The sequence below is a fragment of the Astyanax mexicanus genome, chromosome 20, assembly GCF_023375975.1.
Source record: "Astyanax mexicanus isolate ESR-SI-001 chromosome 20, AstMex3_surface, whole genome shotgun sequence".
In the NCBI taxonomy this organism is placed as follows: Eukaryota; Metazoa; Chordata; class Actinopteri; order Characiformes; family Acestrorhamphidae; genus Astyanax; species Astyanax mexicanus.
Window position 1 is genome coordinate 115,693 of NC_064427.1, and position 12,791 is coordinate 128,483.

Consider the following 12,791-nt stretch of genomic DNA (forward strand, 5'->3'; position numbering starts at 1 on the left):
TTTTATGTCCTTTATTGCTAATGTATCTCATTATTTGTAAGTTGCTTTGTAATGTAATGTAATATTTATTGAGAGTAAGTATGCATTAAAGTTAACAGGAAATATTGTGTTTTATGTTTGATCACTTAGAGGCTGCGTTTACCGTTTCTCTATGGAAAAAGACTAAATGTGTCGTTTGGCCTCAGGAGTGGAATTTACTGTAGGTACTGGTTTATAAGGAGTTATCAGGTTTTGTCTGGAGACAGTGGGAACAGTGGGAACAGTGCTGCGGGACAATAGTAAGAGATAAAGATGGTGCTGTTAACAATGGGTTAATTCCTCCAGCCTCTATCTCACAGCCACATGTAGGCATGAGGACTTCCCTGAGATAACGAGGAGACACGCTGTCCCGTCATTTTCACCAGAGAGCCAACCACCCCCACCCCCCCACTAAAAAGAGGAAGTGCAGATAGCGGGACAGCAGCAGCAGAAGAGTGTTTTCTTTCAGCTTATAAAGAATCACAGCATTACTAATCACACTAATAACACAATAATCTTGCTAAACACAATTATCATAATATTGTATATGTACTGGCATTATTGATTAATTGATTGATTGATTGTTTGTTGCATCAGAACATTTAAGGAAGGACTTTTGTCACATTTGGTGGTTTTGCTCCAGTTAATCCAGCTGGTGAGGAAGTGGAGCTGGTGGTGGAGTCAGCGTTTTTCCATAGACCCGCCTTGTTTAACATGAACAGCACTGAGTGCCCAGAGTCACACGCCTGAACTGAACACGCCTTTAAAATCAACAGCCTCCTGGACTGAGTGAACGGGCCGTTTGTACCAGGTTCTGGTCCGAGTTCAGGTTGGAGAAACGTGAGCTGAGCAAAAACATTCCAAACCCGCCGCTGTACACTGACCTCAGTCATCAACACTCCTTTTACAACATCGCCTAATCACGACATCACACGGTACCACACACTCAGACTTTCATTCCATTCACAATAATCCATCAATATTTCTTCAATAATGAATGTTCTAATCATATTTTCTAAATATTTTTTGTTGTCCTGTTAAGCTAGATGATAAATTCCCATCTGCTAATAATTCTGTAGGAGCAGCTAATCATTATCCTGAACAAAATAAATAGACGTATATTTAATATTTTTTATAGACATAAAACTATGTGCTCTGGTTGCCTCGAAATGACAGACATAGTATTAAAATAATATTAATGTATGCTCCACCTTTCATATGATTAACGATCAGAGAAAAGTAGAGAAATTACTTTCATGTTCTTCTCTGTTCTTATTGTACTCAGTTCTATACAGCAGGGTATTCCTCAGGGTTCCATCATCTGGCTGTGTGTCTCAGGCAGGTGTGTAAATGATTACAGGTGTAAAAGGTGTTTACACGGCCCAGTAAAAGCTCTCAGAGGTTATCATGGGTAGTGTACCTCTTGATGAGAGATCATTGACTGCAGTGCGCTCTGAGATATTTTGTCCAGTCCACAGACTGAGACATTCTAGAGTGAGATAAACGTCGGTCAGTCGTTCGGCCGTTAGTATCGCCTTCACTTCACAGTTTACTTTACAGCAGAGTCGTAAATGAAAAACCTGGACTGGAACTGTTTTGTCTTTAGTGACAAATCTAGGATCTGTTTGTGGTCTGGCAATTTATACCATTTATACCATTTATACCAATTATACCACCATTTATAAGAGCTGTAGTTACGCCTTTATGGGTTCAGGCTGGAGCCCAACAGGGTTCTGACCACACTGTTCTCATAATTTACCTTCAAGTCTCAGATGCAGCATATCTTTCTCAAATTAAACTCTTTTACGTCTGATAGTTTTAGATGGTACATCTTATTTTATGTATATTATATATCATCCTTTTTTATTAATGGAATTCCAGTGGTTTTGTCTTCTTAAACCCATCAATCCTGTATTAATTACACTGGCATTCTGTTTATGAATTGAAAAAAAATCATTTTAACAGGCAACCACCACAATACCACAATACCACTGAACCTCCAGCCCACCAACCCAAACATACAGTAGTCTGTTCTTCTTCTGGAATTTTCCCATCAGAGCGTATAATAATCTCAGCTGTGTGCCACAGGCAGAGAGGAGCGGCGTAGTTTTTAAATAAAATAACATCTCGTCATCTTCCCTACGTGTTCTTTGTCTGAGTTTGTATATTTTGTTCATGGTTCTTTTGTCTGGTCTTGTGTGTTTAGCCTCAATTCTCAGGGTGGTTCTCTGTGTTGTTCTCTTTGTTGTTCTCAAAATAATATTACTCTTAAGTTCTTAAAGTTCTTATTTTTATTGTAATAAACTCAAAAAAGAACAGGACAGTAAAGCTTGTTTATTACAAAAAAGTAAATCTTTTGGAAATATCAGGATTTCTGCATTTATAACATTTATTCTGCATTTATAAAAAACTGAAATATCTAAACACAATTCAGTACTGGTGCTGACGTCACTTTCACCACTTTTTCTAGCCTGCACTTAATACATACTGTGTGTGTGTGTGTTTGAGTGTGTGTGTTTCTGTGTGTGTGTGTGTTATTTGGTTAGTGTTATTTGTGTGTAATTGTGATTAACTGTAATGATCAGATCAGATTTGATTAGTAATAAGTGCAGAAATTCAGCCAATAATCAGCTTGAATACATTATCTTTGTAAAATCAAGAGTAAATAAATAGTAAATAAATTAAAACAGAATATCAAGTATGAAGAATAAGAACTTTATATGTGTTTAAACGGAAATTTACAGATTTCCTCTGCGCTGCTCTAATTAAACATCTAATAGACCTGAGCTACTGAAACTCTCATAATATCCATAATCAAATATCACAGATATTCCTCAGTTCAGCAAATGTTATTTAGCTACAGCTACTGCTCCTCAACTTTAATACTGTTTAATATTAAATCTATTCTATATTTTAGGACGGCAATAAAAATGACTGCAATTTGTGGAGTTGAAATGTTTAAAACATGAAATGAATGATATTTAATTATATTAAATTGATAATTAGTATTATTTGCAGTTATACATTGTGTGAAAGTTTGGACAAAAATACTGAATATTTTATTAGAAGTTGTGTTTCATAGTTCTCTACAAAAAATATCTGAACTCTAACATACTGTATTTTGTTGTTGTTGTTTTTAGGATTTGTTATTAAGCAGCAAAAATCTCTTAAACTAACCCTAAAATATTTTATTATCTTCTGAAAACTCTATTTTAACACATATACAGCAAACAGCAGCCTGTGGAAAGCATAATCTGATAATATTAATAAGTGATTATTAACAGTAAAAACAGTCTCAGTGGTTCCGTCCGGTTTACTCCTCAGAACAGCCCAGCAGTTCTGCTCTCATGGTGATCCGGCCGTACCACGACCACGGAATGATCCGGAGGAACCGAGCGTAGATGGGAGGATCTATTACATTCTTCCTGTGAGTTTCATTATCAGAATTACCCTGAAAGATCTGCAAACAACAGAACAAAGACATTAAAACAAAAATTAAATACATTAGAAATGAAATACAATAGAAAACTGTTTCTGTTTAACAGGTTAAATGTAGGTTCAGTGTAAGCCAGCAGGGGGCGGCACCACCAGATCAACATCAAAGATACAGACTGGAGGCTTCCTTAAAGTATCTGATCAAACTCTCTCTTTCTGTATCTCTCTCTTTCTCTGTCTGTATATCTGTCTCTCTCTCTTTCTCTCTCTTTCTCTGTCTGTAAATCTGTATCTCTCTCTGTCTCTCTCTCTCTTTCTCTGTCTGTATATCTGTCTCTCTCTCTTTCTCTCTCTTTCTCTGTCTGTAAATCTGTATCTCTCTCTGTCTCTCTCTCTCTCTCTCTGTCTGTATATTTGTCTCTCTCTTTGTCTCTCTCTCTCTCTCTCTTTCTCTGTCTGTATATCTGTCTCTCTCTCTTTCTCTCTCTCTCTCTGTACCTTGTCTCTATGTTGGGACTCATCCTGGTAAATGCTCCATTTCTCTCCGTCGTTACTGAATCCCAGTTTAAAGGATCCGACGAACTGAACGTGTCCGAAGTCTTTCGCTCCCTGCGTGATGATTCCTGTAACTTTGGTGGGAAGCAGCAGGTCGACCTGAAGATACAAATCATTAATTTATCAATAAATTTACAAAGTTCTGCTGATAATGAATCCAACATGATGCAGATCAATCAGAGTTTCCTGCAGGAGGTTCTGAGGGGGTTAATGAGGGACGAGAGTTTGACGCTCCCTCGAGCCGCTCGGCTAAATTCAGCAGTAAAACGACCTTCAGAGCCGAGCTGAGCTAAAGAGGACAAGCGGACCGACCGGAACACACACACACACACACACACTCACACACACACACACACACACACACACACTCACACACACACACACACACACACCTGCCCCACCCACTGATCACACAGCCAATCCGATTCATTTATCCCCTGCCTGATCACAGCAGCCCAATCACAGCTGACCAATAACAGCAGCCCAATCACAGATAACCAATCACAACTGATCAATCACAGCTGCCCAATCACAACTGACCAATTACAGCAGCCCAATCACAGATAACCAATCACAACTGCCCAATCACAACTGCCCAATCATAACTGACCACCTCACCCTTACCTCACCTCACCCATACCCTAACCCTTACCTACCTTCACCTCACCCTCACCTCACCTTTACCTTCACCTCACCCTCACCTCACCTTCACCTCACTTTTATCTTCACCTCACCCTCACCTCACCTTCACCTCACATTTATCTTCACCTCACCCTCACCTCACCTTCACCTCACTTTTATCTTCACCTCACCCTTACCTTACCTTCAGCTTCGCCTCACCTCACCTCACCTCACCTCACCCTTACCTCACCTTCACCTTACCCTTACCTCAGCTTCACCTCGCCTCACCTTCACATCACCTCAACCTCACCTTCACCTTAACCTTTACTTTCACCTTCACCTCACCTTCACCTCACCTTTTCCTTCACCTTCACCTCACCTTTTCCTTCACCTTCACCTCACCTCACCTCACCTTTTCTTTCACCTTCACCTCACCTTCACCTCACCTTTTCCTTCACCTTCACCTCAACTTTTCCTTCACCTTCACCTTAACCTTCATTTTGATGAGCAGGACGGGGGTGTGGTTTACCTGGAGCCACTGGGATTGGTCGTTCTGGGCGGGGGTCCAGGCGTTCACCTTCCCCTGTTTATCCAGTCTGGCTTTGCTGGGCTGCCAGGAAAACATGTTGATGTTGAGAGTTTGATGAACGCTGGAGGAGCTGATCTGATCGTCCTGAATGTGTCCCGTCTTCATTCCCATTGGCTCTGAGCATCCTGCCATGGCCAATCACAGAGCTTCATTACCCAGTTACATTTAATAAGAGAGGAATAGTAATTATAATATAATAATAATATTATTTATCAGTGTGACGCTGATCGCTGAGGAATATAAACGTACCTGTGAGCTCACAGCCGAGTAGCTCCGCCCTCAGCGTGCAGTGCTTCCTGCAGGATTGTGGGTAAATGCGGATGTACTGAGCCTCTATTGGAGGACTGAAGTGACTCTCAGCAGGACTGTTATTATCAGTGTTTCCAGTGAAAATCTACAGAAAGTACAAATAAATCAAATTCAGCACAAATACAACTACATTCATTTACATTAAGGAAATCCATCTCACTAGTTATTTAAACAGCTTGGGAATGCCCACACTTGCGTAAGTTTGAGGTTTTATCTTGTGAGTGGGTGAGTTGTAGCGAGGGCTCATAGTGGGTGCAGATGAACTATGGGAGTTGTAGTAAGGGCTGATAGTGGGTGCAGGTGAATTATGGGAGTTGTAGCGAGGGCTAATAGTGGGTGCAGGTGAACTATGGGAGTTGTAGTAAGGGCTGATAGTGGGTGCAGGTGAATTATGGGAGTTGTAGTGAGGGCTGATAGTGGGTGCAGGTGAATTATGGGAGTTGGAGTGAGGGCTAATAGTGGGTGCAGGTGTCACTTTTTTGATAGAGCTTTTACTTTTACTCAAGTATGAGTCTCTAGTATTTTGTATATGTCTGGTGGCGGGTGGCAGGTGGCAGCTGGCAGGTGGCAGTGAGGCAGTCAGCATACCATGTCCTCCTCCGTGTTCTTGAGTTTAACTGTGCTCCAGGTTTTGCCGTCGTCGCTGTACGCCACTTTATATGACTTCACAAACTCAGGACTCCCGATTCGTTTGGCCCCCTGAGTGATCAGTCCCGTCACCCTCAACCTCCTCTCCAGATTCACCTGCGATCAGAGAAAAGATCAGATCAGCTCCTCTCACTCTTCCTCCTCACTCACTCTTCCTCTCTTTCACTCCTCCTCCTCTCTCACTCTTCCTCCTCTCACTCTTCCTCCTCACTCACTCTTCCTCACTCACTCTTCCTCCTCTCACTCTTCCTCACTCACTCTTCCTCCTCTCACTCTTTCTCCTCTCACTCTTTCTCCTCTCACTCTTCCTCCTCTCTCACTCTTTCTCCTCTCACTTTTCGTCTCTCTCACTCTTCCTTTTCTCTCACTCTTCCTCCTCACTCACTCTTCCTCCTCTCACTCTTCCTCCTCTCACTCTTCCCCCTCTCACTCTTCCTCTTTCTCTGCAGCGTTGTCTAGTGTTATTATAAAAAGCTACCCTGTGTGTTTTTATGGTGATGCATTTCTGATTAAACTGGTAATAATGAATCATTGACTGTGGAATGTGAGGAGTATGAGTGCTGTGAGGAGTGTGTGAGATGTGTGTTTGAGGTGTAAGGTGTGTGTGAGGAGTGTGTAAGGAGTGTGAGGAGTGTGTGAGGTGTGTGGCTGAGAAGTGTGTGAGGTGTGTGTAAGGGGGGCTTGAGGAGTGTGAGGAGTGTGTGAGGTGTGTGTGAGGAGTATGGGGAGTGTGTGAGAAGTGTGTAAGGAGTGTGAGGAGTGTGCGAGAAGTGTGTTAGGTGTGGGTGTGAGGAGTGTGTGAGAAGTGTGTGACGTGTGTGTGAGGAGTATGGGGAGTGTGTGAGGAGTGTGTAAGGAGTATGGGGAGTGTGTGAGGAGTGTGTAAGGAGTGTGAGGAGTGTGTGAGGTGTGTGTGAGAAGTGTGTTAGGTGTGTGTGTGAGGAGTGTGTGAGAAGTGTGTGAGGTGTGTGTAAGGGGGGCTTGAGGAGTGTGAGGAGTGTGTGAGGTGTGTGTGAGGAGTATGGGGAGTGTGTGAGAAGTGTGTAAGGAGTGTGAGGAGTGTGTGTGAGAAGTGTGTTAGGTGTGGGTGTGAGGAGTGTGTGAGGAGTATGGGGAGTGTGTGAGGAGTGTGAGGAGGTGTGAGGTGTGTGTGAGCTTCAGCAGTACACTGATGATGATGATGATGATGATGGTGTGCAGGAAGACTGTGGGAAATTTGGGCGGGTCTGGTAATGTGGGTGGGGCTGACAGCGTGGGCGGGGCTGTCAGGGTGTAAATCTTATTATGTATTTAGAACATTGGTACACAGATTCTCTGTGTTCTAAAGTGCAGGAATGCTTTGATGTAATTAGACTCAGATTTGTATTTATCGTTTATATGGATGTTATTTTTAAACATATTTTTGGGTGAGTTTTAACAAGAATAAAGAGAATAAACTTTAATTTAATGTTTAAGTGATTAAAGCTACATTTCCATGGCGACTACACAAAACTGTAAAATAGATGTTTTGCTGTAAATATTGTTTGTCTGTTTTTTTTGTCAGATTTCATGCTGTGATATTAATGATGCACTGTGTGTATGTAATGATATGTAATGATGTGCTGCAATGTGTCTGGTATTGGAGTAAAATATATTATATTGGGCAGATATAATTTGGTATATATGTCATGAAAAATTAGAAAATGGGAATTTCATTTTGTATCAAATGATATAAAAATTGTGCATTTAATTACATTTGTTAAATATGACATTTTACATCCTGCGTTGGAATATTGCACGTGACCACAGTGCAATGATGCACGTGAAACATATGAAGTTTCAAATTCCAGTGCAAATGTTTAAAGATATATAATAGTTCAGAATTTACTTGTTAAATCCAGGACCAGAAAATGCTTATATGACAGAAAGTTTAAACTCAAGTTTCCGTTGAGTTAAAATTAGTGATCATTATCATTACAGATCAATCATGCATTAATTAAAGCTCTTTGTTTATTCATTTATATTTAACTTATAACAAATACAATTTAGATCTGCAGAAACGCTGAACTTCACAAACTCTGCTGAATTACAATCATACACTCTGAGATCCTGTAATTAAAGAAAATAGGACTTGCAGCAGGTCTGATCAAGTGATTATTGATCAGGTTACAGATTGATTACCTGAAGCCAGGGCGCGCGGTCGCTCTCCGCCGGACTCCAGGCGTTGATCAGTCCTCTACGGTTCAGTCGGGCGAGGTGCGCGTGCCACTTCTGCAGCCCGAACAGCGCGTGCAGGGTGGAGGAGGCCGTTATCTGCTGATTAGAGATGATTCCTCCTTCCATTCCTAAAGGTCCAGAACATTCTGAGAAGAAATATTCAGACTGATTCAGCATCAGTGTAAATACAGATCATATTTACTGTTAGTGTCTGATTATAAAATTGTATTAATTATGAATACCGCACGCGCAGCGTTCCTTGGTGGGTGGGGTTAAGATAAGGTCTTGGTTTCTGCTCTCGGTTCTGTCTGACTCTGACTCTAAATCTGCCTCTGACTCTAAATCTCTCGCGGGGTTGGGGGTTCCGATGTCGGGTAGACTCGAACACTTGGACACGGCATCCCGAGTCTCGCTCACAGAGACGCTGTCCTCGCTTTCGAGCGCTGAGATGTCCTCTCGTGTCTCGGTTGCGTCGGTTCTTCCGTCGGTAGAGACGGTATCGGCTCTCCGGCGCTCGGTTTCGTCCCCGCCCGCCACCGACTGCACCGACTTCTCCAGCGGGGACTCGAACAGCAGCCTCAGGCTGTTCAGACTGGCTCTCAGGGAGCTTCTGCTGCTGTGTTTAGACAGCATGATCTCAGATACCAGCAGAACCTCCGGCTTCAAGTATATATAACCCAAACTCCTGAAAACAGCCTTAAGAGGAAGAGCCTGACTCTAATCAGCACCTGATTTAATTACACTCACATCTACTGACAGCTCAGTGCTAATCTTCCCTCCTAAAGAGTGATGAAAAATGTTTTCCAAGAAAACTCAGAACAGCAGATCTAAAGCTCAGCACGAGAACAAACAGCAGTTTACTGTCTTTTCCCAGAAGTAATAAGTGATTACGTATAAGCCTTGAATTACAAAAGGATTAAGTTATTTAAGTTATCTTAAAATATATATTTATTATTATTATTATCAAACATCAATTAAAATTATCTTAGCAAAAATATTCTTTTGGGAAACAGATCAGTAAGGGAGATTACAGTAAAATATTGTACGCTCGGTGGTCTAACAGACACTTGCATATAAAAGGTTAAAATGAGGTCTAATAGATAGGAGCCAGTTTTAGCACAGAGGCGACAAAAAGCAGACAGTCCAAAAAGCTATCAGAAAAAAATAAAATAAACAAACAAGCAGTGATCAATAACCGGGTAGACAAACACCAAGAAAACACTCAAACAGAGAGGTTGGCTATACTTTGCAGAGAAACAGGACAAAAAAAGGGGTTTAATCACAGATTCATAACCAACAGGTGAAACAGATCAGCACTGTGAGTGTGAGAAAAGCTCCTGATTGCCTGGCTGGTGACATGCGACCTCCTTTAGAAGAGGTGCATTATGGGGATTAGACGAGCGGGTCAACAGAGGTGGATAGTAATATTTATTCTGTATTGATCTGGTTTCTTGTATTCTATGAATCACTCTGCTTATATTCCGGTAGATAAACAGAAAACACTTTAAAACACAGTTTTATAATAAATAAAACACTCACTGTACTGGCAGTTCTTGCCGGCGTATTCTCGAGGGCATTCGCATGAGTAGTCTGCTGCCAGGTCTGTGCAAATTCCTCCATTTTTGCAAGGATTTTTCTCACAATCATTAAAATCTGTAAAAGAGAACAAACAGTCTGACTATAGATTATTCTTCGTGAGCAAATTTAAAATCACAGTGTTTATCTTCAGTTCTTAACTGAATCTGTAACTGAATTCTTTGTAATCTGCATTTGGAGATTAAAACAGTGAGATTTTAGAATATTCTCCAGGTTGAGAATAAATGTATCCACTACATATTTTTTACCTGTTAAACAAAAAAATACAACAAATAATCACTAATCAGTTTAAAACTTAAGGATATGAAGGATCTTACTGTGCTGACAGTGGGCACCATAAAAGCCAGCTGAACACTGGCACAGATATCCAACAAAAGCAACGCCATCCTCACACACTCCTCCGTTATGGCAGGGGTTCGGGTGGCACGGTGCTGACATAAAAACATATAAACTCAAATCAGATAAAACCAAATGTGCAAAACTGTGCTGAAAAATGCATCTAAAAACAAACTGATCAATTCAGTTTCCCCGCTCTGAGGGCGAATAAAACACACTCAGAATGGCAGGAAAAAAAGCTTCAGATTAAACTTCAACAAGGTTATCAAACATCGATCATAAACATGGACATAAGCACATCAAACAGGTAAATAAATCCAGTCAGAAATCTGAGGATATAATTAGATTCTGATTTTTTATGAGGAGAATGAGACGTTTCAATAACCTCAAACTGCAGCCGGTCAGAACTGCCGGAACACTGGAAAGGAATTTGGGTCCAAATGCAAATAAAACTGCAGCAGAACCAAAATCCTCCCGTTCCAAATAAAACATAATCATAACATCCAATAAACATACTCACAACTTCCAATAAATATACTCATAACATCCACTAAACCTGCTCATAACATCAAATAAATATACTCACAACATTCAATAACATACTCACAAGACTGTGCATCGTCTGCAGATATGGAGCAATCAGGATCACTCTCACACGGGATTGGCTCGCACACTTCTGATTCTAATAAAAAAAATAAGATGAAATTGATTAGGCTGATCAGATCAGTTAAACAGTTAAACACTGTGCACCAGAACAGCAGGTTATCTCAGGGTAAGCGTGTTTGCTGGGATGCGGCTGAAACAGAATCAGGTCTGATTGATGAATCAGAGATAAACTGTTTACTCTGAAACTCTAAAGTTTTAATCAACATTTTATATAAATTATGTAAATGTGTGGAGTTTTGATTCTTATCAAATCATAACCCATAGTTCACCACAGTATTAAGTAATTTCCCATAGCAAATATACTTTATAATGAGGCTACAGTCAGAGTAAAAAGTCTGACAACATTACTACAATGTTTTAAGCCTTCTCACATCCTCATCATTAGCTAAAATTGTCTCTGTTATTAAATTACATTTCATAACTTTACAAAAATTCCAGTCATGTTCTATTAGCTGATGACATAAGTCCTCATATATCAGTGTCTGACTGATCTACTGAAGTTTGGCTCTTAAATCTCCAGTTTCTTATTCGGGCCTGTAGGTGGCGCAATTTGACAGTAAAAGGGGCGCATGTAAGGGAAACAATGTGCAAATGAATTCCTAAATAAAAACAAAGCGAGTTAAATAAGAAATAAGAGGATAAGTAATAAGGCAATAAAATAGAATCAAATGCAATAAAATAAGACTTTTTAATCCCACCCACACCACACACACTCACACACGCACACACACAGAATATACATATAATCATGACATAATGACCACCTCCTGCACAAATAATAATAATAATAATAATAATAATAATAGCTGCTCTGTGTTGGTTTTTCTGTCCTGTGGGTTCTGAGTTTTTAAAATAACAGGCTGAAAATAAGGAGAATAATAAAATATACAGAGAAACACAAACACAAATACAGTCTGTAATTATTACACAAATACTGAGGGAAATATATGATCAGTGCAGCTGATAAGTGTGTAATCGATAATCGATAGTGTAGAAACAGTATTTAAAACATTTTAGCTCAAAATACACTGACTTCACTTCCCTCATTAAATCCTGCAGCATTATAAACAATTTGTTGGAGTAATAATTTTGTTATGACGTAATTTACCACAGATAGCCCCTCCCCTCCCCAGATAGCTCCTCCTCCTAAACTTCAGACTGTAAACTTGGCCTTACACAGCGCGCGACATCAGTAAACAAGCCTAATGATCAATAACTGTTTATCAATGTCCAGCACGCGCTGCGCACCTGATCATTATCGGGTTACCGGGACTCACCTGTGCTTGGGTCCGGTCGGCACGCGCCGATGCGGAGGAAGGTAAACAAAAGGAAAAGCCGCATCTTCAATCCGGATTCTGATAATCGATCAGATGCGGGATCAGATTCTCCCCGGACTCCTGGAGAACAGAGCGGAACCGCGGCGGCCCGGTTCGGGCGGTGCTGCGGGGAACTGGGCGGGATGATCTGCTGCAGTGATGATGGAGCTCCACACCGTCAGGCTGCCATCTTCATCCTCCTCATCCTCCTCACCTTCATCCTCCTCATCCTCCTCACGCGGTCACCCAGCGGTCAGAGGGTGTAATGACCGGTTCTGTGGCGCAGAACCGAACCGGCTGATGTTTAGATATAATCCCCACAATATATTAAGGACAAACCCACATCCATAAAATACAGAATACTCAGGACTGGACCTGTATTTGCCTGAATATATAAAATATATTTTAATATGTTTAAATATTTTAATAAATTAAACTATCAGGCCAATTCTAGCTATTCTATGTATAATGCACTAAATATACATGTTCTGTAATATTCTATAACT

At 40.7% G+C, this 12,791-nt stretch overlaps 1 protein-coding gene across 2 annotated transcripts; it reads right to left on the reverse strand.

Moving 5' to 3' along the window:
- Positions 1-2,042: 2,042 nt before the first annotated feature.
- Positions 2,043-12,460, reverse strand: edil3b (EGF-like repeats and discoidin I-like domains 3b). Of its 2 annotated transcripts, XM_022664603.2 has the most exons (10): positions 12,247-12,460; positions 10,911-10,985; positions 10,285-10,398; positions 9,911-10,024; positions 8,336-8,517; positions 6,116-6,271; positions 5,468-5,612; positions 5,159-5,343; positions 3,952-4,107; positions 2,053-3,478 (listed from the first exon to the last, which is right to left on the reverse strand). In XM_022664603.2, exons 1-10 carry the CDS (start codon positions 12,308-12,310, stop codon positions 3,332-3,334), a joined length of 1,338 nt encoding a protein of 445 aa, XP_022520324.1. In that variant the 5' UTR covers positions 12,311-12,460; the 3' UTR covers positions 2,053-3,331. The 2 variants fall into 2 exon arrangements, with proteins under 2 accessions (XP_049325040.1, XP_022520324.1); XM_049469083.1 differs by lacking the exons at positions 9,911-10,024; positions 10,285-10,398; positions 10,911-10,985; positions 12,247-12,460 and adding an exon at positions 8,614-9,218 and having other exon boundaries at positions 2,043-3,478.
- Between the last annotated feature and the right edge of the window lie 331 nt (positions 12,461-12,791).

What these genes read in the sequence shown, in the direction of transcription:
- edil3b (XM_049469083.1), bottom strand. Translation starts at nt 9,004, where the DNA reads ATGCTGTCTAAACACAGCAGCAGAAGCTCCCTGAGAGCCAGTCTGAAC. An exon ending in CAAGGAACGCTGCGCGTGCG is followed by an intron (nt 8,518 to 8,613) that starts GTATTCATAATT and finishes ATTTCTTCTCAG; the next exon opens with AATGTTCTGGACCTTTAGGA. An exon ending in ACCGCGCGCCCTGGCTTCAG is followed by an intron (nt 6,272 to 8,335) that starts GTAATCAATCTG and finishes CTCTGATCGCAG; the next exon opens with GTGAATCTGGAGAGGAGGTT.